At 44.6% G+C, this 25,100-nt stretch overlaps 1 protein-coding gene across 1 annotated transcript in view; it reads right to left on the minus strand.

The window, feature by feature from the left end:
- The window catches only part of ZFYVE1 (zinc finger FYVE-type containing 1), a 59,463-nt gene extending 34,794 nt beyond the window's left edge, over window positions 1-24,669 (minus strand). Inside the window, exons 1-2 of the mRNA XM_044231625.1 lie at window positions 24,456-24,669; window positions 22,138-23,080 (exon numbers count right to left, since the gene is read on the minus strand). Of these exons, the coding sequence (XP_044087560.1) occupies window positions 22,138-22,650 (513 nt within the window). The 5' untranslated portion in view covers window positions 22,651-23,080; window positions 24,456-24,669. The remainder of the gene's footprint in view (window positions 1-22,137; window positions 23,081-24,455) is intronic.
- Between the last annotated feature and the right edge of the window lie 431 nt (window positions 24,670-25,100).

The following is a 25,100-nucleotide window of genomic DNA, read 5'->3' on the forward strand; positions in this document are numbered from 1 at the left end:
AACAACTCATTCGGGATAAAAATAAAACACTCCCTGTCGGCATGGGCGGGGGGGGTTCCAGCACCCAGTGTCCTGGGGTAGGTGGAACATACCTGTTCCCGTGCTGGACATCCACCTGTGAATCCAGGCGAAGAATTTTAGGTGGAGGGGCTCAAAGCCCTAGCCTGCTTTATCTCTGACAAGCCCCAGTAATCATTTAACACGCACTGATTATGTTGTCGTTCACATGTAAAGTAAGGACGGACCCTCCTTTGCCTCCCCTGACTGGGTGGGGGGTGCTAGTCAAGTACAGAGATAAACAAAAGAAAATGCCTCCTAACCGGATACCGTCGTTCACTTTTCCTTCTTCCACCTTCCACATTATTTTGCTCCCTGTTAACACTACTCGACCCATCAGCATCTGTGGGCCTTTTCCCCTGAGCCAGAAAGGAGACAGCGACCTAGGCAGAAAGGAGACTGATTTCCGGCCAGGGGAGGAGAAGGTAAAAGAAAAGAAGATTCCCTTTGATAAGGGAGGGAAGGAGCCAGAAAGGAACAAGGCTGCCGCTCTACCCGTTCTGCCAGTTCGCCACCAACGACCCCACTCTGCCCCATTCCTGGAGGGAAATCAGCTCCTTGACTCTGCGCCCAGCTCTGTGTCTGAAATGCTTCTGGGCCCTTACACAACAGCAAAGCCTCCCCTGCCCAGCTTCCTTCCACCTTCTGCTCTCCCCGAGCTCACCAGACCACCAGACATCAGACAAGCGGAAACACCCAAATTCCACTGCTGACTTTGCCACTGCCTGGCCTTGAAAAAGTGACATCACTACCTAGGTGTCAGGGAAACGGACAAGTAAGAGTCCGCAAGCTCTACTGATCCCGAGGAGTAGAGAGCAGGGAAAGGGCACAACACACTGCGTGACACCCAGTAAGCATTCACTAAATAGTACCCCTTCTTATCTGAAGACCAGTCCACTGCAAACACTTCCAGGGGCAAAACAGCAGCGGGCCTGGCTTGCCCCGCCCTGGGGCCCAGAAGTTGCTCGTGCAGGGACTAAATCACCCATGTGCTAAGGTCTAAACTGATTCCACCTGAAAATGTAAGAACTCGCTGAGCCGCACTGATATCTCCTTTCCTCTCCCTCTCATCACAACATGGTAATATTGGCTTTACAGCTGACTCTTAGTAAAGGGCGTCTAAACCTACAGCTTTTAAGAAACCAAACAGTACACCTCTCTATCTCACCCACAAAGCTTTTTCCCCTCATACAGAGTTCCAAGCAGAGTTTCTAAAATGAAATACTGACAGTCTTCTGTGATCTCCATTGTTCCAACTCAGAATTCAGAGCAGTTTATGGTCATGCAATGGGTCCATCCAGCAACCAATCTCTGACCCAAGCAAGCAATGGGAATGATGACAATCTCCATCAAGAAATTCCTTCTTGGGGCGCCTGGGTGGCTCAGTGGGTTAAAGCCTCTGCCTTTAGCTCAGGTCATGATCTCAGGGTCCTGGGATCGAGCCCCGCATCGGGCTCTGTGCTCGGCAGGAAGCCTGTTTCCCTTTCTCTCTCTCTGCTTGCTCTCTGCCTACTTGTGATCTCTATCTGTCAAATAAATAAATAAAATCTTAAAAAAAAAAAAAGAAAGAAATTCCTTCTTAGCCCTTAGAGAATCATTCCAGAAAGAATAACCATATAAGCTTTGTTCTGAGGGAAAACAGCTTTGTTCCCTGCAAAGGGAAAAGGCTGAGATGAGGAAGGAACTGAAGTAAAGAGGCTTGGAAGGAGGAAAGTGCAAGAGAGACCACAGAAGCGAAATCCCAACGGCTCCCGAAAAACACTACAGACAAAAAACAGCTCAGCACTGAGGTCCTTTCAGTTCTGGCCTCTAGAGACAAAAAGGATCTAATTTGTGCCAACTAAAATCACACAGTCCTTTAAATCTTTATAACGATGTTCCCTGTGGCTGAAGGCAAAAACCAGCTCCTTCCCTCAAGTCATAGAAAGAGCTAAGAAAAGCTTGGTTGCTCCCCCCAACCCACCACAACCCGATGCTTGTAACAGATCCCAGCCGTGAACCAAAGATGATTTTGTACCTCCCCACCAAGATTCTAAAACCTGCCTAGTTCAATAGTTACTGCCAAAGGGAACTTCCTACTAATTCCTTTAACATGTTGGTCTCTGATTGATCTTACTTTTACTCGATTTTTAGCTGGGTTCAGAGGAAGAGACAGAACCCAAAGAAACCAAACCAGATTCTCACTCTCACCAGAACTGGGACCACCATCCCCAAAGGAAGCTAGAACTTGATTGCTTCTTCTCATCAACAGACACGTACTGAGCGTCACTCAGTATCTCCCACTGACCTGATGATGTTAGACCAGGCCAGTTAAAGAACTCAGGTGTTATTTTCCTTCTCCTGGGAAGGTAAAGGAGAAGTGGAAGATGAGAGAACTCTTCCTAGAAAAAGTCAGAGCTGGGAGGCTTGAGTGGCTCAGTCCGTTAAGTCCCCAACTCTTGATTTTGGTTCAGGTTATATGATCTCAAGGTAGTGAGATCAAGCCTCGTGTAGGGCTCTGCGCTGGGAAAGGCGCCTATTTAAGATTCTTTCTTTCTCCCTCTCACTCTGCCCCCTCCCCACTCTTTCTCTGATAAAAACAAACAAACAAAAAACAAAAGCAGGGGAACATGTGTGGCTCAGATGGTTAAGCTCAGGTCATGACTCTGGGGTCCTGGGATAGTCAGGCTCCCTGCTCAGCAGGGAGTCTGCTTCTCCATCTCTCTGGCCCTGCTCATGTGTGCTTTCTAGCTCACTCTCCTAAATTTAATTTAGAAATTAAATTTTAAAGTAATTAAAATTAATTAATTTTAAATTTATTAGAGAAATTTAATAAATAAAAATTTTAAAATTTAAATTTTTAATTGATTTTAAATTTTTAATTTAAATTTTTTAAAAATTTAGTTTTTAAAATAATTTAAGTTTTTAAGTTTTTAATTTTTTAAATTTTAAAAATTTAAAAAAAAAAAAAAATCCAGAGCCACGTTCATCATGTTGAAAAAAACTCCAGGCAATGATTTCTTTTTTTGATTGAAGATTTTATTTATTTATTTTAAAGAGAGAGTGAGAGAGAGCATAAGATGGGAAAGACTGGGAGGTAGAAGCAGTCTCCCCACTGAGCAGGGAGCCCAGTGCAGGACTCCATCCCAGGACTCTGGGATAATGACCAGAGCCAAAGGCAGTTGCTTAACCAACTGAGCCAACCAGGTGCCCTCCAGGCAATGATTTAAATCCATGGTCTAATTTTCAGACAAGATTTTACTAAAACAGTATCAAACAGATCAGGAGCCAGTCTGTTTTTACAACCCAAATGGTAAGGAGGTTCCATTCCAAGAGCAAACCCTGATGTCAGAAAGTTCTAGTAAACCTGTTTCTCCAACCCAACAAGTCCAGAAAATCAACTTTCGTTCTATCCTAAAAGGAGTGTGTAACTTTGTGTTTATCCACGTTATGTGTCCACAGAATTTCATACAAAAACACAACTGTTTCTCAATCAGATGTTTTCTTAAGACCACTGAAGTCATGAGATTAGCTTCACAAACACATTGAGCACATTTGGTAAGGGCAAAGATCACTTTCTTCCACTCCACTGTCCCCAAAGTGTTCCATGACTTGAGAGGTCAGGAATTCTCCTCCCTTGTCTTAAAACCACCAGCCATGCTTCTGACACAGAGCCTCCCAGACTCGGCCTGTAGCTCCCCTCATACTCCAGCAAGAAAGAGAGTGTCTGTAGGGAGAAATGATCCACAAAATGAATTCTCTGAAGAGAATCATTTTTAGCTCCATGATCGGCTTTCTTTGACCTCACCCAACTCAACCTGTTCAGCTCTCCTTCTGTATATGTACAAAAAGCTTTCCAAAAGCAAAGCTGAAATCTGAGGGCATACTGGAAATACCGAGTCATCCTCAAGACCCACATCATCCTAAAGACTCTTTCGAGGAGCTTCCAGATGGGAGACCCAGCCCCCTCTTAAGTGCCATGGCATACCTATATTTGGCCAGCTACAAAACAGACATAAACTCTGGTAAAGGTTCTGGGACTCAGCAATAAAAGTACCACACCAGAAAGAAGACAAGAGAGCTAGGTTCGGGTCCACCTCTACCTGGACGAGACCACGGGCCATTTACTCAACCCTTCTCAAAGTCTCCGTTCCCCACCCACCATCTTTTTTTTTTTTACCATTGTCGTGTTCTTCTTCCTGGTTCTGAGCTTCCCAATTATAACATATTCCTTGCTGGCCAAGGTCTGTTCTGTGTTGTTCACCACTGTACTCCTAGCCCAGGGACTGAGACTTAACAGGAAATCAATATATATGTGTTAAATAAATGAATGAATATCAATGCTATATTCTCTCTGGTGAAGGGTTCAACCAACCTGCCTTGATACCACTCACTGTTTTTAGAATACCCTTAAAGAAATTATTTAACTTCCCTGGGCCTCAGTTTTCTCACCTGTAAAATGGGGATAACACGGTCTACTTCAGAGGATTGCTGAGGCTTAACCGAGATCACTGCACCTCCAGCACTCTGCACAGTGCCATCAGGCAGTAAATGCTAGAAGAGCTGGCTGACATCATCCCTGTAGATACACTGTTTGCCTCTAGGCCACAGTCATCACTGCCACCACAGACTTTCATTCCATTATCCCAAGTAAAAACCCTTCCCAGGGAAGGCTTCCAGTGCACTCTCATTAAAGAATTAGAGATACTGGAACAAGATCCTCACTCAGTACTTACTGTTCCCTCCCTCAAAAGGATCTGCCTTTTCAATTAAAGAAAAAGCTGTATGAGATCACATAAAACATGCATTATGCATAAGAAGGCATTGCATTCAGCCTTCCAAAGAAGGTGACGTGATTCCAAGAATTATTATGATACCACAGATTCACTAAAAATGCTTTTCTCATACTTTATCTCAAAGATCTTAACAGTTGACACAGACTTACAAGGAGATCTTTGGCATCTGGGGCGGAGACTGAACGGGGCCTGTTTTCTATGCTACACAGAACACAACAGTGGAGCCCTTAGTAAGTTAACAACATAGCTAGAATTCGTTAAAGTCAATAATAGGAATAATTAATACCTATTCTTCTGAAACGGTTTCAAAAATCAGAAACGGAGGGAAAACTTGCAAATTCTTTCAATGAGGCCAGCATTACCTTGATCCCAAAGCCAGGCAAAGGCCCCCAAAAAGGAGAATTACAGACCAATATCCATGATGAACCTGGGTGCCAAAACTCCCACCAAGACACCAGCCAACAGGATCCAACAGTATGTTAAAACGATTATTCACCACGACCAAGTGGGATTTATTCCTGGGCTGCAAGCGTGGTTCAAATCCGCAAATCAATCCATGTGACACACTATACTAATGACAGAAAGGACAAGAACCATAAGATCCTCTCAACAGATGCAGGAAAAGCCATTTGACAAAATACACCATCCTTTCTTGATTAAAACTCTTCACAATGTAGGAATAGAGGGAACATACTTCAGTACCATAAAACCCATATATGAAAAGCCCACAGCAAATATCATTTTTTTTTTTATTTATTTACTTGACAGAGAGAAAGACAGCAAGAGAGGGAACACAGACAAGGGGAGTGGGAGAGGGAGAAGCAGGCTTCCCGCTGAGCAGGGAGCCCGATGAGGGGCTCGATCCTAGGACTCGGGGACCATGACCTGAGCTGAAGGCAGACACTTAATGGCTGAGCCACCCAGGTGCCCCAAATATCATTCTCAACAGGGAAAAACTGACAGACCTTGCCCTAAGGTCAAGAACACAACAGGGATGTCCATCCACTCTGACCACTGTTGTTCAACACAGTACTAGAAGTCCTAGTCCCAGCAATCAGACAACAAAAATAAATAAAAGGCATCTGAAACAGCAAAGAAGTCAAACTCCCACTCTTCACAGATGACGTAATACTCTATGCAGAAAAAAACAAAATTGCTAGAACTCATACAGGAATTCAGCAAAGTGACAAGATATAAAATCAATGCACAGAAATCTGCTGCATTTCTATACACTAACAATGAGACAGAAGAAAAAGAAATTAAGGAGTGGATACCATATACAATTATATCAAAAACCACAAGATACCTAGGAATAAATCTAACCAAAAAGCAAAAGATCTGTACTCAGGGGGCGCCTAGGTGGCTCAGTGGGTTGAGCCTCTGCCTTCGGCTCAGGTCATGGTCCTAGGGTCTTGGGATCGAGCCCTGCATTGGGCTCTCTACTCTGCAGGAAGCCTGCTTCCCCCCGCCCCCGCCCCCTGCCTGACTCTCTGCCTACTTGTGATCTCTGTCTGTCAAATAAATAAATAAAATCTTTTAAAAGGATCCCGGGGTGCCTGGGTGGCTCAGTGGATTGGGCCACTGCCTTCGGCTCAGGTCGTGATCTCAGTGTCCTGGGATCGAGCCCCACATCAGGCTCTCTGCTCAGCGGGGAGCCTGCTTCCCCCGTTCTCTCTCTGCCAAACTCTCTGCCTACTTGTGATCTCTCTCTCTGTCAAATAAATAAATAAAATCTTTAAAAAAAAAAAAAAAGGGATCTGTACTCGGAAAACTATAGAATGCTCATGAAAGAAACTGAGAAAGACACAAAGAAGTGGATAAATGTTCCATGCTCCTGAACCGAAGAACAAATATTGTTAAAATATCTATGCCACCTAGAGTAATCTAGACATTCAATGCAATCCCTATCAAAATACCATCAACATTTTTCACAGAGCTGGAACAAATAATCCTAAAATTTGTATGGAAACATTAAAGACCTCAAATAGCCAAATAAATGTTAAAAAAGAAAACCAAAGCTGATGGCATCACAATTCTGGACTTCACACTCTATTACAAAGCTGTAATCATCAAGATAGTATGGTACCAGCACAAAAACAGAACAGAGATCAATGCAACAGAATAGAGAACCCACAAATGGACCCTCAACCCTATGGTCAGAACTAATCTTCAACAAAGCAGGAAAGACTAACCAATGGGAAAAATACAATCTCTTCAACAAATGATGTTGGGGAAAATTGGACAGCCACTTGCAGAAAAACAAAACTGGACCGTTTCCTTACACCATTCACAAAAGTAAACTCAAAATGGATGAAAGACCTCAATGTGAAACGGGAACCCATCAAAATCCTAAAGGAGAACACAGGCAGCAACCTCTGTGACCTCAGCCACAGTAACTTCTTGCTAGACGCATGCCAAGGGAAGGAAGGGCAAAAATGAACTATTGGGACTTCATCAAGATCAAAAGCTTTTGCACAGCAAAGGAAACAGTTGACAAAACCAAAGGACAGAAGGGCAAAGCTATGGGTGCCTGGGTGGCTCAGTGTCTTAACCCTCTGCCTTCCGCTCAGGCCCCGGTCTCAGGGTCCCCGGATCCAGCCCTGCATCAGGCTCTCTCCCCACTCCTCTCTGTCTCTCTGCCTGCCTCTCTGCCTACTTGTGATCTCTCCCTGTGTCAAATAAATAAATAAAAATCTTAAAAAAAAAAAAAAAGGAATGGGAGAAGATACTTGCAAATGTCTTATCAGATAAAGGCCTAGTTTCCAAAATCTATAACCAAACAACAAATAATTCAATCAAGAAAACACAAGATTAACAACCAACATATCTCTGAAGAAGACAGACAAATAACCCAGACACATGAAAAAACGCTCAACACCACTCAGCATCAGGGAAATACAAATCAAAACCACAATGAGATACCATTTCACACGAGTCAAAATGGCAATACATTAACAAGTCAGGACATGACAGATGTTGGCAAGAATGCAGAGACAGGGAACCCTCTTACACTACTGGTAAGAATGCAAGCTGGTGCAGCCACTCTGGAAAACAGTATGGAGGTTCCTCAAATTAAAAATAGAGCCACCCTACGACCCAGCAATTGCACTACTAGGCATTTACCCCAAAGATACAAGTCTGTGATCCGATGGGGCACCTGCACCCCAATGTTTTTATCAATGTCCACAATAGCTGAACTATGGAAAAAGACCAGATGCCCATCTATATAGACATAGAGTAGAACACTACAGAAAAAAAAAAAGAAAAGAAAAAAAAAATCTTGCCATTTACAACATGGTGGATGGAACTAGAGAGTATTATGCTAAGTGAAATAAGTCAATCAGAGAAAGACAATCATCATACGATTTTACTCATAGGTGGAATTTAAGAAACAAAACAGGACTGGCAGCTCTTTCTGCCCATGGGTCCTGTCCCAGGCTTTAATAAGATCACTTTTGGGGCGCCTGGGTGGCTCAGTGGGTTAAGCCGCTGCCTTCGGCTCAGGTCATGATCTAGGGTCCTGGGATCGAGTCCCGCATCGGGCTCTCTGCTTGGCAGGGAGCCTGCTTCCTCCTCTCTCTCTGCCTGCCTCTCTGCCTACTTGTGATCTCTCTCTGTCAAATAAATAAATAAAATCTTTAAAAAAAAAAAAAATCACTTTTTGCACCCAAAAAAACCAACCAAACAAACAAACAAAAACATGATCATAGGGGAAGAGAGAAAAAATAAAACAAGAAATCAGAGAGGGAGACAAACCATCAGAAATTCTTAATTATAGGAAACAAACTGAGAGTTGCTGAAGGGGAGGGGGCAGCAGGGATGGGGTAACTTGGTGACGGACATTAAGGAGGGCACGTCATGGAACCAGCACGGGGTGTTGTTATGTAAGACTGAGGGGGCACCTGGGTGGCTCAGTCAGCTAAGTGTCTTGTCTGTCCTCTACTCAGGTCATGATGTCCAGGTCCTGGGATGGAGCCCCCATCAATGGGGAGTCTGCTTCTCTCTCTCCCTCTGTGCTCTTCTCTCTCAAATAAATAAAGTCTTTAAAAAAAAAAAAAAAAAAAAAAGACTGATCACTGACCTCTACTTCTGAAATAATAATACATTATGTTAACTGAATTTAAATTAAAAAAGGAAAAATCACTCAAAGTTCTTAGTAAGTTTAGCAATATCACAAGATACAAAGTCAAAATACAAATAATAACTGTTCATTTTTCACACTAGAAGCAATGTATTAGGCGTGCCTGTGTGGCTGCCTTCTGCTCAGGTCATGATCCCGGGGTCCTGGTATTGAGCCCCACATCGGGCTCCCTGCTCAGCAGGAAGCCTGCTTCTCCCTCTCCCACTCCCTCTGCTTGTGTTCCTGCTTTCACTATGTCTCTATCAAATTAAAATAAAATGAGAAAATAAAAAAATTTAAAAAGCAATGTATTAGAAAACAAAATACAATGTAAAAAAAATTAAAAATAAAAACAAGGTCAATAATAGTAACCCCTCCAGCAGTAGCCCCCTTCTCTGAATTTCTAGAACATCCTCTCTCTACCACTCTGACATCATCCATCTTATTTCCACGTAATTGTCTTCTGTCACCAATGGACCATCCTCTCCCAGAGAACAAGCTCAGTATCTGAGTGTCACTTTCTACTGGCCTCAGTTGTTAGCACACAGGAGGCACTTATTAAATGTTTACTGAATTAATGATTAAACTGATTTATTCTCATGAGTTCCTTTCATTCGTCCACAAATATCAAGTACCTACTACGTGCCAAACACTGTTCTAAATGCTGATGAACAGAAGAGGCAAAAATCACTGCCTGACGAAAATGTGTATTTTTTTTTTAATTTTCTGAAGTGACTGTGGTGGTGGTTGTACATAACCATGAATATACTAAAAGACAATTAACTATATACTTTAAATGGGTAAATCATATAATATGCGAATCATATCAATAAAACTGTTTTGCTGTGGCTCAGTGGGTTAAAGCCTCTGCCTTTAGCTCAGGTCATGATCTCAGAGTCCTGGGATCAAGCCCCGCACTCGGCTCACTGCTCAGCAATAAACTCTTTTAAAAAAATACATTTTAAAAAAAGCTGTTTTGTTTTGGGTTTTTTTTTTTTTTAAGATTTTTATTTATTTATTTGACAGAGAGAAATCACAAGTAGACGGAGAGGCAGGCAGAGAGAGAGAGGGAAGCAGGCTCCCCGCTGAGCAGAGAGCCCGATGCAGAACTTGATCCCAGGACCCCGAGATCATGACCTGAGCCGAAGGCAGCGGCTTAACCCACTGAGCCACCCAGGCGCCCCTGTTTTGGTTTTTTTAAGTGGGCTCCAAGCCCTTCGTGGAGCCCAATGCAGGGTTTGAACTCATGACCCTGAGATCAAGAGTAGGATGCCTAACCGAATGAGCCACCCAGGCACCCCTTAATAGAACTGTTTTTTAAAAAGGTAAATGCAACATTAAAAAGAAGATAGCAATGACCTTCTTTTATTGTAAAATTAAGGTAAATTTCTATACTTTTCTGTAGTTCTGTATTTTCAGTATTTTATTGTACAGCCTACTACTTTTATAACTGGAAAATTTAAAAAGTTATTATTTAAAAAAGACCAAAAAAGTCATCTTCCTGGAACAAACTGCTTAACGTACAGAAGGTTTTCACTCGGGATGATGAAAACGTCTGAGAACTAGACAGAGTGATGGCACACAAAAAACTGTGAATATACTAAATGCCACCGACTCGTTCGCTTTCCCGTGGTTCATTTTGTGAGATGTGAATTACACTTCAATAAAAAATAAATAACTGCCCTCGTGGAGCCTGTATTCTTATGGGGAAGAAAGACCATATTCAAACAATTAAAAACTATATAGCACACCCACCAAAAATCAAACAACAGATGAACAAACTGGTAGATCCATGTAACAGAATACTACCCAGCAGTAAAAAGTGGTGGCCTAGGACATGCAAATGAATGGATCCCCAGCTCCAAAACACACCTATGAGTGAAAGCGGCCACACCCAAGACAGCATTCCTTGATTCTATTTATATGGGGAAAACCAAATCCACAGTGATAGAAAACAGATCAGCCACGGCTGAGGAAGCTTTCTGGAGGACAGATAGCAATGTTCTTTATCTTGACTATGGTGGTGGTTGTACATGTGGATTTACACTTTCTAAAACCCATAGAACCAGGAGCCTGGGGGGGCTCAGCTGGTTAAGCGACTGCCTTCAGCTCAGGTCATGATCCTGGAGTGCCGAGATGGAGTCCCACATCAGGCTCCCTGCTTGGCGGGGAGTCTGCTTCTCCCACTGACCCCCCCCTCCTCTCATACTCTCTCTCTCTCATTCTCTCTTTCTCTCAAAAAAATAAAATCTTAAACAAACAAACAAAAAAAACCCTATAGAACCTCACACTTAAAATGCCCATATTATACCATGTATGAACTGTATCACAATAGAGCTGCTCTTTAAAAGTACGTATCAGGGGAGCCCAGGTGGCTCAGTCAGCTAGGCAGCCAGCTCAAGGCTTCGGCTGGGGTCATGATCTCAGGGTCATGATATGGAGTCCCATATGGGGCTCCACACTCAGTTCCACACTCTCTCCCGCTCCCTCTGCCCCTCCTCCCACTCCCATGCACGTGGGCACTGTGCCTCTCTCTAAAATACATAAATCTCAAAAATAAAGAAATAAATAAAAGGACATGGTATGTCAAATGGTTGTAAGCGGTGTGAAAAGACAATCAGGAGAGAAGGTGAGAACTATGAGGCCAGGAAAGGGGTTGCTCTTTTAAATATGGTGCTCAAGGAGGGCTGCATTATGGAGCCAAAGCCTTTTTAGGTCAATTCTTTTAAAAACAGTGTAGCATGGGGCGCCTGGGTGGCTCAGTCATTAAGCATCTATCTTCGGCTCAGGTCCTGATCCTGGGATGGAGCCCTGCATTGGACTCCCTGCTCAGCGGGAAGCTTGCTTCTCTTTCTCCCACTCCCCCTGCTTGTGTTCCCTCTTTCTCGCTGTGTCTCTGTCTGTCAAATAAAAAAAATAAAATCTTTTAAAAAAAAGTGTGACAAATGCAATTTTCTGTGGTAATGAAAGTGGAAGAGGAATGTCATGAACAATCCAAAACAGAACATAAACCTAAAATCATTTCTATTTAGTTCTAGAAAGAAAACTTTTCTCCCCTGGCACTGGCAGATTTAACTTCTTAATTCATGAAGGGGGCGGGGGTGGGGGGTAGTAAGGGAAGAAGGAAAAGGGAGAGGGAGAGAATGATGAGGGAACGGAAGGAAGGAAGGAAAGGCAAGGGGGGAGGGGAGGAAAACGGGAGAGAGAAGGAAAGAAGAACAAGGAGAGGGAGGGAAGGGAGAGCTAGGGAGGAGACAGGGTAGGAGAGAAAGGAGAGAGAGAAGACAGAAGAAGAAAGGCAGGCAAGCAGGCTGTCTGCCTGTCCATCTGTCCAACGATCATAGTCCAGAACTGATCACCAGAGTTGACTGAAAGAGATGAGGGCAAAAAGCAACAGTGTCTATGCAGTCACCTAGACCTACGACTGCAAACTAAAGCCATGGTCCCCAGGCAGGACCAGAGAGGGTGTACAAAAAGAACTACGGGATCCTCAAACAGCCTCTACTCACAGACAAGTACAAAACGGAGCTAAGCTTCCGTGGGAATGTAGCCCTCTGCCATCTCCTCCCCTCATCCGCCAGACTCACTCAACCTCTGAATTTCCATTTTAAAACATTTTCCATAGAGATTACTCAAACTAATAAGGCACATAATTGACGTTCGATAAATGTTTGACTGTGGCTAAGTGATACAGATGAAATGAACTGAGCACTTTGAAAGAAAAGGTTATGAGAGATGACAGAAAACAAGTTTAGCCATCTGGATGACACTCACCAGGCAGAAAGGACTGGGCTAGAGAGCAGAGGAATTTCTAGAACACTCTATGACTGCTGAATTGCTCAGGTTTATGCTGTCTCTTAATTTTAGAATTTAGGATGTCTGTGACTACGTGCAAGAATCAGGCGGTCAGTTCTTTTCTAGCATTCTAACATCAAGACTCAAATTCCCTGGGAAAGAGAGCAATAATTCAGTCTCAAATGGAAGGAAACTGGGAAGCGAAAAAAAAATTCCAGAAGCTACCAGAAAAGTAGAATCATCCTCCAGTGAGGTCAAGCCAGAGGTTAGGTGCTTTTGCATGGCTGGTATACCTACTTCTCTAACCAGGAACTCCAGTCACCACCAAGCTGACCACACAAACCAGTCAAAGAGAGTCTCTTAACTGCTCGACAAAAGCCACTGGAAAAATGGGGAAATGAACAAAACGGCCTCCCAGGAAACATCCATGCTCTCCTGCCTCCAGAAGTCACTCTGTATCCCTTCTCATAGGTCCTCCCAATTCTTTCTTGCCTGGAACTTTCTATATCCTTGTGAGGTTTTTTGGTTTTTTTGTAAAGACATTATTTATTTATCCAAGATAAAGAGAACAAGAGTGAGGGGAGGGGCAGAGCAAGAGGGAAAGAGTCAAGCAGACTCACTGCTAAGCCAGGAGCCCAATGGGGGGCTCGATCCCAGGACACTGAGATCATAACCTGAGCCAAAGTCGGGCGCTCAATCGACTGAGCCACCCAGGCGCCCCCCTGTACCTTTGTTTCCTTTCTCTTCTACATCAATACATTGAGCAGTTCTAACCTCAGGAACAGTCTCACGGGAGCTCCTCCCCAAGCAGGTACCATCCCACCCCCCAGGGAAGTTGAACTAGCCGCCAGAAGCCGTCCTGCTACACCATCTCCAGGATAAACTCAAGGATGCTGTGGCGAGAGGAAATGCATCCACAGGAAAAACATAAAAGGTCAACTTAATAAGAAATCTGCCTGTTGTATTAACCCTGGCCCAAAAAGCCAAATATTTGCCCAATTCCAGAGAAATCAATCACTTCAAGGGAGTCACAGACCAGAAAAAAAGAGAATCACACTAACAGAAGATAACCTGAAATAGTTAAAGACAAGTTCCCTGAAAAGCTGACTCACAGTGGTTTTGATGGCTTATATGGGTCAAGTTTTAAAAAGCCCTGTATTAAACAAAATAGCCTCCCAAGTTAAAAGCCAGGGGCCTCTTAGAACTGAATGAGCCCAAGGCTGAGAAAGCTCAGAAGATGCTGAGCGGAAACTGGAGGCACATAATAGAGGCCCTTTCCTCCTTGTGTTTGCCTGAGTCATCCTCAACTCTGCATTTCCCAGTAATTCCATTCAATGCCTTCCCCCGACTACTATTACCAAGCGAAAGGGGCTTGTCGTTGGGTTTCTAGGAGTAAAAAGCAGCGATGGGAGTGGGAGCCTCTGCTACTCAGCCCATTATTACTTATGATTTTGACAGATCTGGTTTTTTGGTTCTATTTTCTTGTATGGCACCCAAGAATACTGCAGCAAATATATCCACGTACTGACCAGAACTTGCCAAAGGCTAGCCAGCCACACCACCAAAACTAGTCCTTACACTGTAATGGTTCGGTCATGGGCAGGGCAAAAATGGAGAAATTCCACAACGTAGACTGATTCCCCTGCCTCATGACCTATTGGCCAGAATTAAATCCTCAAGGGTTTCTGCCAGCCTGTCTGTAAGACCAAGCCCCAACAAGGTACCCTAGACCAGAAACCAGAGGATAAGGCCACAGGGGTCACTGGCAGATTAAGTCTAAGACACAAGGGGCACAAAAATGGGGCAGACCAGCAGAGCCAGTTTGTGGTCAAGGGTTCCCATAGAGTATGAAAACATGCTCTGCTGGTTTCCATTCCAGAATCTCACAAGAATAATGTCTCCTTTAGCCAATTAAAAAAAAAAAAAAAAAAAGCCAAGTCCCAGTATTTTGAGCCACACTATTCTGGGACTGTAAACAAGTGAGGCAGCCAAGCAACGTGATGGGTCTTCTTAAAGGAACGGTCTCCGTGAGAGGAAGTCCACCACTGTGCCGCAGAGGGAATGAAGACGACTCACTCTGGCCTCCCATTCCAGAGTGTGTCAAGACTGCAGATTTCTGAGTCAAGGAAGGCCTGCCCCGGTGGACACTTTCTTCGCTTCTCATGGACTCTTCCTGGGTCCCTGGGCCTTCTCATCACCTTGCAGGCTCAACGCGAGAGGACTCCACTTGGCATGAGAAGCTCCTAAGCTCTCATGTCCTAGAGTCAGGGGTCAGTGATCGTGAAGGGGAAACAGGTGAAATTTCTCATCGATTTGCTGCTCTACTTTCTGGAGAAGACGACAATCACAGAAGTTTGTAGAAAAGGGACAAAGAAGATAATGGGGTGGTTATGAAAAAGAGAAAAACTTACATGGGTTTTAAAGATATGCATACAAGGGCAGCTGGGTGGCTCCGCTGGGTGACTGCCTTTGGCTCAGGTCATGATCCTAGAAACCCAGGATCGAGTCCCACAACAGGCTCCCTGCTCGGCAGCTGGTCTGCTTCTCCCTCTGACAACACCCCTTCTCATTCTCATTTTCTCTCTCTCTCTCTCAAACAAATAAAATATTTTTAAAAAATAAGATATGCATATAAATAAAAAAAAAGACTTAATTGTTCACTTTTTTCTCGGACCAGTAAACATTCAGGTAAGACATGTCTGAATCCCCCACAAGACACAACAGATAGGAAAATACTATCCTCTTCCTCCACTGAGAAAACCAACTGTCAGAATTTTATTCTTCTAACCTTTGACTTATTTGCTAAGGGTGTTGTCTCTAAGTTCAAGAGCATATGAACTGTGGATCATTTACTTATTATGGACTCTAAATAATGGACCCTCGAGTCCTCTGGTTTTCCTAGCACAGTTCCACTGAGGCCTAGAAAAATCAATGAAAACTACACAGATGTCTAAGCATTTCACTGGAGAGGTTGCAAGTATGCCAAAAAGAGAATACTGATTTCAGCTACATTACTTCTGGAGAGCAAACAGAACCAAGAGAGGGAGGCAAAACTGGTGTATAGGTTAAATTTTTGTCCCTGGTCTGTCTGCCATGTCACCAGATTACAGATCTCCTATTAGATCAAACTTTCATCCGTTAGATCAATTTCTCAATCACAGCACAACTGACGTTCTGTACCGGATCATTCTTTTTGTGGGGGGCTGCCCTATGTGTTGTAACATATTTACCAACACCCTGGCCTCTACCCATTAGCCAGTAGCACATCCCCCAGTTTTGACAACCAAAGATGTCTCTCAACATTGCCAAATGCCCTCTGGGAGAACGAAATCACTCCTGGTTGAGAACCACCGCGTTAGATAATACCAAATGAGATTAATTTAACTCCTTATTGTACAAATCAGGTTCTTAAAAGACTTTTAGTGTCAGCAAATCAATAAAACACAGGGTATTAAGCCAGTGAGATCTGCACAAAGGAAATGCCACGGAGTCACCACTGCGAGTTCTCTCATTCCTCACCCTCCACTCTGTAAGAGCATTCCTCTTTTACATCCAAATTTTGGCCCAAATTCGTCAGTCTTTCTTTTATTTCTTTTTAATACTTACCAGTTTATTAAAGGATATGATAAAGGATACAAATCAACGGCCAGATGGAGAGATGCGTAGGGAGAGAGGTATGGGGAAAGGGTGAGGAGCTTCCGGGCACTCTCCAGAAACACCACTCTCCCCAGTGGCCATGTGCTCACCCGGAAGTGCCCATCAGAGTCTTTCCATCTCCCCAATGTCAATGGTAACCCCAAATAGAAGCCACCTCTCACTTCTCTTTTACAATGGCCTCCTAGGTGGTCTCCCTGCCTTTCTTCTTGCCCTGCCCCTACCAGTCACTACCATCTAGTCTTCACACTGCAGTCGTTTCTTGAAAACTACTGGATCACGTGACTTACTACCATAATGCTGTCTGTGCTTCCCATTACACCTAAAAGCCACACTTTTTTCTATGGCCTACAAGGCCCCACCTGCTCTGGAACCCATTTACATCTGTGCTTCTGCCCTTCCCACGCTCTGCCAGCTCCCTCCGGCAACACTGGCATTCCTCCTATACCCCGAACCGAACATGCCCACCACCTTCTATCTGTTCCCACTGCCCTCTGCCTGAAGATCTATTTCCCCAGGTAGTAGTATCCATCAGGTCTTTGCTTAAAAGTCATCTCTACAGTAAAACCTTCCCTGATCATCCTGCACAAGTAGCTTCCAAGACATTCCTGCATAATACTACACCTGAACCATCTTTTTATTTGTTTTACATGAGTGAACTCTGTTTTCCCTGCTTGAATGGTAAGTCTACGATGGCATGGACCGACCGATGGCATACCTACCACCCAAGTATCCCTGGAACCTCGAAAGAGCCCAGCACACAATGTGAGCTCAGTAATTGTGATCGATCAGTGAATGCTTTGGGTAACAGACTAAAGGTCCGTTTAAGAGCCACAAATGAATTCTTGCTTCTGAAACCAAAAGCCAGTCTCTCCTTAAATTTAGCACTATAGTGCACATGCAAATGACAAGGTAATGATAAAATTCACACTTCTAAAAGGAACTTGTTTGTTTCTAAAAGGAACTTTCAGGTTTTCCCAAAGAAACCGAGTAATACTCAAACCGTAAGCAACGAATCTTAGGGGATTCTAGGCCAAAGAAATTGAAAAAAACCACACACCAGTTATAGCCTACAAGCTTCTAAAATAATTCCTATGTACAAAACTGAAAATGGTCAAAACCCACAAATGCTAGAAACATAAAAGGAAAAACAAAGATGGGGCCTACCTCACAGAATCTTTACTATTGTAGTAAACAGTTCTTCAGTAACCCTGATATCCGGAACGTCAGGGTGGCTCAGTCGGTTAAGAGTCTGCCTTCAGCTCAGGTCATGATCCCAGGGTCCTGGGATCAAGTTCCCCACATCAGGCTCCTTGCTCAGCCCGGAGTCTGCTTCTCCTTCTGCCTACTCTGCCTGCCACTTCCCCTAAAGTGCGTGCGTGCGGGCACGCGCGTTCTCTCTCTCTCTCTCTCTCTGACAAATAAATAAATTGAATATTTTAAAATTTTTTCATTTTTAAAATTTAAAATAACTTTTAGTAACAATAATAACCCTGTCTTGCATTTATACAAAGCCATGCTTTATTTGCTCCGCACAGCAGCCCTGAGGAAGAACTGGTGGACTGATGCTACGGGACATAGAAAGCTTAATCAGAAAGCTTAACTGCCTTGGTCAGAGACAACTGGAGTGTCACGGTCACAGCAAGGATTTCAGAGCCAGACGCTTGTGTTCAAATCCTCTGCCACTTACTGTAACTTGACCCTGGTAAGTTACTTCATCTCTGTTCTTCAGTGTCCTCACTTACAAAACACAATGTTAGAAATGAAATGTTTGTGTCCCCCCATAATTCAGGTTCAAATCTAATCCCTAATATGATGGTACTGGGTGGGGGAGAGGGGGGCTGGGAGGTTGATTAGGTCATGAAGTGAGGTCTTCATGAGTAAGATTAATGCCCTTATAAAACAAGATTCCAGAACTCCCTTCCACCATCTGAGGACACAGGGAAAAGATAAGATGGCTGTCTATGAGTCGGGAAGTCAGGCATCTCCAGACACTGAATCAGCCAGCACCTTGACCTTGGGCCTCCTAGCCTCCAGAAAACTGCAAGAAATAAACTTCTGTTGTTCATATGCTACTGAATGGTATATAAGATAACAACACACGCAGCATTCTATCACACAGAGCAGCCCAAACTGACTACAACTTACTTCACAGGGTGTGGTAGGCTGAAACTGCACCCCCTACCACCACCTCCTTATCCCTGAGACCTGTCAATATCTCACTTTATGTAGCAAAAGGAACTTTACAGATGTGACTGCATTAAACACCTTGAGAGGAGACAGTGTTGGATTATCCAAGTTGGTCCAATGGAATCACAGTGTCCTTGTGAGGGGGGAGGCAGGAGGGCCAAGGAGATAGGACAACAGAAGCAGAGAGTCATAGAGAGGGATGGGAAGATGTTACAGCGCTGTCTTTAAAGCTGGATGATGGGGCCACGAGCCAAAGAATGTAGGCAGCCTCCTGAAGCTAGAAAAGACCAAGAAATCCTCCCCTAGAGTCCCACAAGAAACACAGCCACTCAGACCCATTTTAGGACTTCTGATCTCCAAACTGTAAGAAAATAAATTTGTGTTGTTTTAAGCCAGTAAATGTGTGGGAATTTGCAACAGCAGCAACAAGAAACTAATACATAGTTATCACCAGGATTAAATGAGCTTCTACATGCAAAGTGCTAAGTACAGTTCCTAACAACCACAGTAAGAACGCTTTAAATGTTAGCTATTATGAGTCAAGATCAGAACTCAGGGGATTCACTGAAGTACTTCAGAGGGTAAGAAAATGAGGTTTAGAAATCTGGTAATACCTATCCAAATTTAAAGATTTTTTATTTATTTATTTGAGAGAGAGACAGCGAGAGAGAGCATGAGCGAGGAGAAGGTCAGAGAGAAAAGCAGACTCCCCGTGGAGCTGGGAGCCCGATGCGGGACTCAAACCTGGTCCTGGGATCATGACCCAGGCCGAAGGCAGTCGTTCAACCAACTGAGCCACACAGGCGTCCTGCCTGTCCAAATTTAAAATGCACACATCAGAGGTAGCTCAGTCAGCTAAGCCTCTGCCTTTAGCTCACGTCATCATCTCCAGGTCCTGGAATCAAGCCCTGTATCATCATTAGGCTCCCTGCTCACTGGGGAGTCTGTTTCTCCCCTCCCTCTCCCTCTGTCTACCCCCTTGCTCAAGTGCATGTGTGCTCTCTGTAATACATAAAATCTCTTAAAAAATAAAAATAAAATATATAAAATAAAATGCATACATACATCATTTGACAAAGAGATTCCATTTCTAAATAGATTCACAGGATCTTCAACACATCCTGTTTGTAACTACTCAAATATCCACTAACAGGCTCAAATTATAGAAAATCCATTCAACAAAATAGTAGGCAGCCTTTAAATAATGAGGTAGACCTCAATGTACTGATAAGATGTATCCTTTAGTGAAAAAAAGCTCAGGGTCTGAAAAGATCTCTGTTTAAAAATAAAAAGGATACATACATATGTTAATAAGCACCTGTCAAAAAATTCTAAAAGGGCATTTTAGGTAGTTCATTGTTCATGGAGACTGTTCTAAAGGAGACCAGGGGGATGGAGTAGAAGGGAAACTCTTGCTATCATATACCCTTTGCTGTTATTTTAGGTTTTAACTAGAAATGTGCATGATCCCCAGTTTTTAAAAGGTGAAGTTGAGATGTGACATCACCGACCTATCAAAGATATTTATGCCCAATGTGCCCACCACTGCACATGACACAGGGCCTAAGACCCAGTCCTGCTCTCCAGGAGTTCACATGCTGGCTGAATTTATACTCTACGTTTGTCTTAGACAATCATCTAATTGTCTGGGACATTCACATCAGAAAACAGAACCAGACATTCTTGCAAAGTAGTTTTCCCACTGTGACTCTGAGAGAACAAGTCATCACCCAAAAAGAATACATTCTATGTCTAGTCCATTAGTCCCAACCAGTGCTGCTTAAGCTTCAGAAATTGTTACTTCCTGGAGGGTGGTCAGTGTTTAAGGAAAGCAAAGCAGGAGGAATCTTCAAAATCAACTCAGTCACATACATTACTACACACTGCAAGAAAAAAGATAAACAAGTTATCTATCTGTGGGTAGTGGATTTGTCTTCTTCATTACACTTCCATAAATTTTCCTAATTCTCTACTAAGGAACATGTATCAGTGGCACAAAAAGAAAAAATACACATCCTCCTCCCATCAGAAAATATTATTTTTGGTGCTAAAACTGATCTGTGAGATTACTGGTTCGTCCCAAATCTCCCTCTCGCTTTACAAAAGTGACAGCCATCCAAACTATGAACTATGACTCCAAACTATGAACTGATGGCAAAGCCAACAAGAAACACCCAAGCCCAAGTGTTCCATTTAGAAAATACTCACTCCACACTGTCACCCAATTAGAGCATAACCATGATGAAGACATTACTGCTAACAAGAGAGGCAGACTGGGATCTGGGTCACTCTTCCCATAACTCCATTAGTCCCTCTCAGCCAATAAAGAAGTCTGTGTTAGCAAAATATTTAGCTGACAATGGAATCATGATGTAATGCATTTCTATAACCTTAACAAGGAGGAAAGAGACAGAGCTGAAAAATTCCTAGTGGGCAACTGGAGAGTTGTGGAACAGCAATTTACAAAGGTTATTCCCCAACCTGGAGACCTGAGGAGTCATCACAGCTGAAAAGTACCAAGTCCATTTACCACAAATACCTCATGACACCCACAGAAACAAGGCGCTGGTACTGGACACTATGTGCCAGGCCCTGTGATAAGGGCCCTTCCACTGCCATTCCTTACTCTCTCTCTGAATCTTCTCAACTACTACTGGGCAGTACAAGAGATGAAGGCACGAAGCTCACATCACTCTCCACGGCTACACAGTCAGGAGCGGGGAAGTGAGCGTGGAATTCGAGCGGTCTTCACTCAAAAGCATGCACATTATACAACCTTCACTGGAAAGTATAAGCGTCACACCACCCCTTCCATAGTCCCCCGTTACATGCCGCCATCTCCCCAGTTGGCTCCCACCACATGCTACCCTTGCCCCAACTCGGAAGCGGGATCAGGTATTCTCCTTCTGTCCTGGCTTTTCCTGATCAGCCTGTACAGGAAAAGAAGAGGCCATCTGGGCAGAATGCTATCCTTCTCTAAAGCCACTTTCTGAGGACCACCCCCGTCTCTAAATTTAAGCTAGCAGGTTTTTGACTTGCTGCCTGGCACTCCCAGGGGACCCACTGTGTCTGCCACCCTGCACACACAGCCCATATCAGCCCCACTTATTTACCACTCGCCAAGCGCTCACTCCAAAAGCTTATCTAAGCCAGGTCTCCCTCGCAATAACCCCAATAACAATAATGACAACGGTGACCGTGTTGTGATCATCTGTTATGCAACAGGCTTTAGAAACACGGTACCCCTTCATCCTCACAACTGCCTGGTGAAGTAGGCACTGCCTCCAATTCACAGATGGCAAAACTAAGGCAGGGAGAGAAAGTAATTCAGCCCGAGGTCACACGACTGACCGGTAAGTGACCAGTAACTGACGAAATCTGACTCCGTGCAACTTAAGCTTTCCTGGGTCTCGCCCCTGAACCATCAAAACGTGAGCTCTTCTTGGACTTTTCCTTTCGAGAGCTCCCTTCCAACAAGAGCTCCCTCCCAACTAGAGCTCCGCGGCTCAACCACAGGACTCCCACTTCACCCACAGGCTCGCTCACCTGAATTTCTTCATTTTCATCTACTAGGAGGAAACTCACAACCTTCTCAGTCATCTTCTTCCTCCTGGTCTCCTCATCCAGCTCGTCCTCCTCCAGTAAGCCCTGGACCTTAGTGACATGGTACACAGTAACGGGGTGTCTCCTTTTGTTACCCCCGGAATGAGTCCGCTTCTGGCACTCCAGGCACAAGTTGATTTTACAGGTCTGGCACCTCACGGCTGCCCTCTGCCTAACACCCGGCGAGTGCCCGTTGGTGCCCTTGCAGGGATCGCAGTAAGGGACGTGGCCAGGTTTGAGTCTTATCCGCTCATGGTTTCTCAGGCGCTCCTGCCGGTGGAGCTCCTCCTCGCAGCGGAGGCACTGCAAACTGCAGCACTCATCACACTCAAAGACCGCTTCGTCAGTCCCGCTGCAGGCGTAACTCTCCTGGCACATCAGCCCCGGATTCAGGCCCTTCTCTGCTGGGGAAGTCTGAGCACTCATACTCAGGTTGGCAAGGAAATCACCCACCATAGAATGGTCCCTGGGCTTGCCCCAGGAGTGAAGACAGAGGCTCTGAGTCTGAGGACCGCAGAGAACTTTCAGAGGATTCTGAACACCTTCAGAAAAACAAAAAAAAAAACAAAAACAAAGTTTCGGGGTCCTATCAGAATTCTTCACCTGCTCACAAATGTTCAAATTTTTAATTTTCTGCCTCCAAGATTCCCGGATCAGCGGCAATGTTGATTTGGTTTGACGGTTTTCTCCTCCATAAAGTGCAACCAAAGTTGTGGTCAAAATTAACTTGAAAAGGTCTCTTATGGCTATCTGAGAGAGATCCGGTAGGTTCACCAAGGTGGGCACCTCGTGGGCTGGGCCTCAGCCACAAGGTTTTGGTAGGGAAGGAGAGTGGTCAGGAGCTTTGCAATTTAATCCAACCTCAAGTCAATATTTCAGGGGATACCTAGAATAGAGGAAGGAAAAGGATTTCACTAATCTAAAAACGGAAGTACACCTTAAAAAGAAAGGAAGGAAAAAAAAAGATTGTGATTAAATAAGACGCCAGAACTCCTGAGAGAAATCTCATTCTTGCTTGTAAAACTTACACAGGCTACTTCTGACCCCAGAAATTTCTTCTCAAAATCATGGGCAAGACTCCCTTTGAACACTGCCACGGTCTCTAGGCCCAAGGCATCTCAGAAACTGTGTATTCATTTCACAGACTGAAATTCTCTCTTCATCCAGTTATTAAATTCAGAATCAAAATCATTAAGCAAACAGTCCTTGGAAGGGCAATCCTCTGCATTCCCCTAACCCACAACACACACTTGTGAGGTGAATAAAGAGGCCTGTAAAAAACCTAAAGAAATGATAATAATGTAGACTTTAGCTTCACCAAAGTCTTTGGCAGGTCTAGTTAGGTTGTTTCAACTCTAGACAAATGTCTATTAAGGACCTTAAACCTGGAAACAAAAGCCACCATGTCATGTTTAAAAACAATAAAAGACAATTACTGTACTTCCTTTTGTCCCTTCTCTAACTGCAAAAAAAAAGGGGGGGGGGCAACAGGAGACAGAATTCCTCCTCTAAGGCCCATGGCAAAGCTAGGCCTGCATGAGTTAAAACAAATGATTTTTCTCTTTGTCACTCAAAAACTAACTTAAAAATAACTTCAAAAAAGAAAATAAAGGGGGGAAAAAGATAACTGGGGCAGGAAAGAGGCTTTTGTCACTTCCACAATTATATTCTTAACCCCTCTTAGCCTTGACCTCCATTCTAATACCCTAACGAAATGCAAAATCCTCCTTACAAATATTCACTCCTCCCTCTAGTAATCAATCTATCAATCTTATTTTTAGACAAACAGGAAGGCAAGGGAGTGACTAGGAAACCTTATTTACCCCCTAACCTCAGCCATGCCCACCCAGCTCCCGCAACAGAAACAAAAATCGAAATTAGCCACAATTTATAAAAATATAAAATCAACCTCCAAAAGAACACCCCACCGCCGGACCGGCCAAGCAAACAATCTGCCCCCTTGGGCCCCCACCTCGACACGTCTCTCCAGCCGGGGATTCCTCACCCTTCCTTTCTCCCGGGCAACACCACCACAACCCGAGGGGCACGAGCAGAGTCTAAACAAAGAAGGTCCCCCAAAATCCACCCCCACGCTAGCAGAGGCCAGAGCCCAATCCATTGTTTATACCACCCCACCCCCACCCCAGCCGCACCCGCCCCCCCCCGCCCCAGGGGGCAGCCGGAGCTCCACGACTATCGCTCGCCGGGCGCTGGGCCGTGCCCTTCCCTCCCCGCCCGCGGCGGCCCGGGTATCCCACTACCGAGCAGCTCCGCCGCGGCGAGGTGGCGTCGGGGGACCGCAGGGCGCCGGCGGGGGCGGGAGCTGTTCCTCAGGGCACCGGAGGATCCATCCTCATCTCCATCTCCGCCCCCCCTCCTCCTTCTCTGCCTCCGGGCTTCCTCCTCTCCTGTTGTCAGTTGGGATCAGCTGATCGGAGTGAACTTCTCCCAGCTCAGACTACCAGGAAGGCGTGAGCAGTGCAGTCCAGGGAGAGAGGAGAGGGAGGGGGTGGAGTCCTACGCCGGCGAGGGCGGAGAAGGGCGCGCACAGCTTCCTGGGAAATGTAGTCCCCTGGATGTGGGTCCCGCCCCACATCCCGGAAGTCAAGGCTTAAATGACTACAACTCCCAGGACGAAAAAGGCTGCTCCTGTGAGGAGGCGGTAAAGATGGGCGGGGGAGCATTTCGGGACTTGGAGTTTTTGCATTACTGCGGTGGTCGGAGGTTTCAGCGCGTTGTTTTGGGTAGTGGCCGGAAAGGGAATGGCGCTAAATTAGACGAGTGATGTAATGTGTAGTATAGTTGACGCAAATAACTCAATTTCCCGAACCCATATTGCACACCATTCCTTCAAAAATGTGTAAAAACAAGCCATCTTCTCTTCCCTGATTTCACCTTGCCCAAGT

The sequence above is a fragment of the Neovison vison genome, chromosome 13 (genome assembly GCF_020171115.1).
Source record: "Neovison vison isolate M4711 chromosome 13, ASM_NN_V1, whole genome shotgun sequence".
Lineage (NCBI taxonomy): Eukaryota > Metazoa > Chordata > Mammalia > Carnivora > Mustelidae > Neogale > Neogale vison.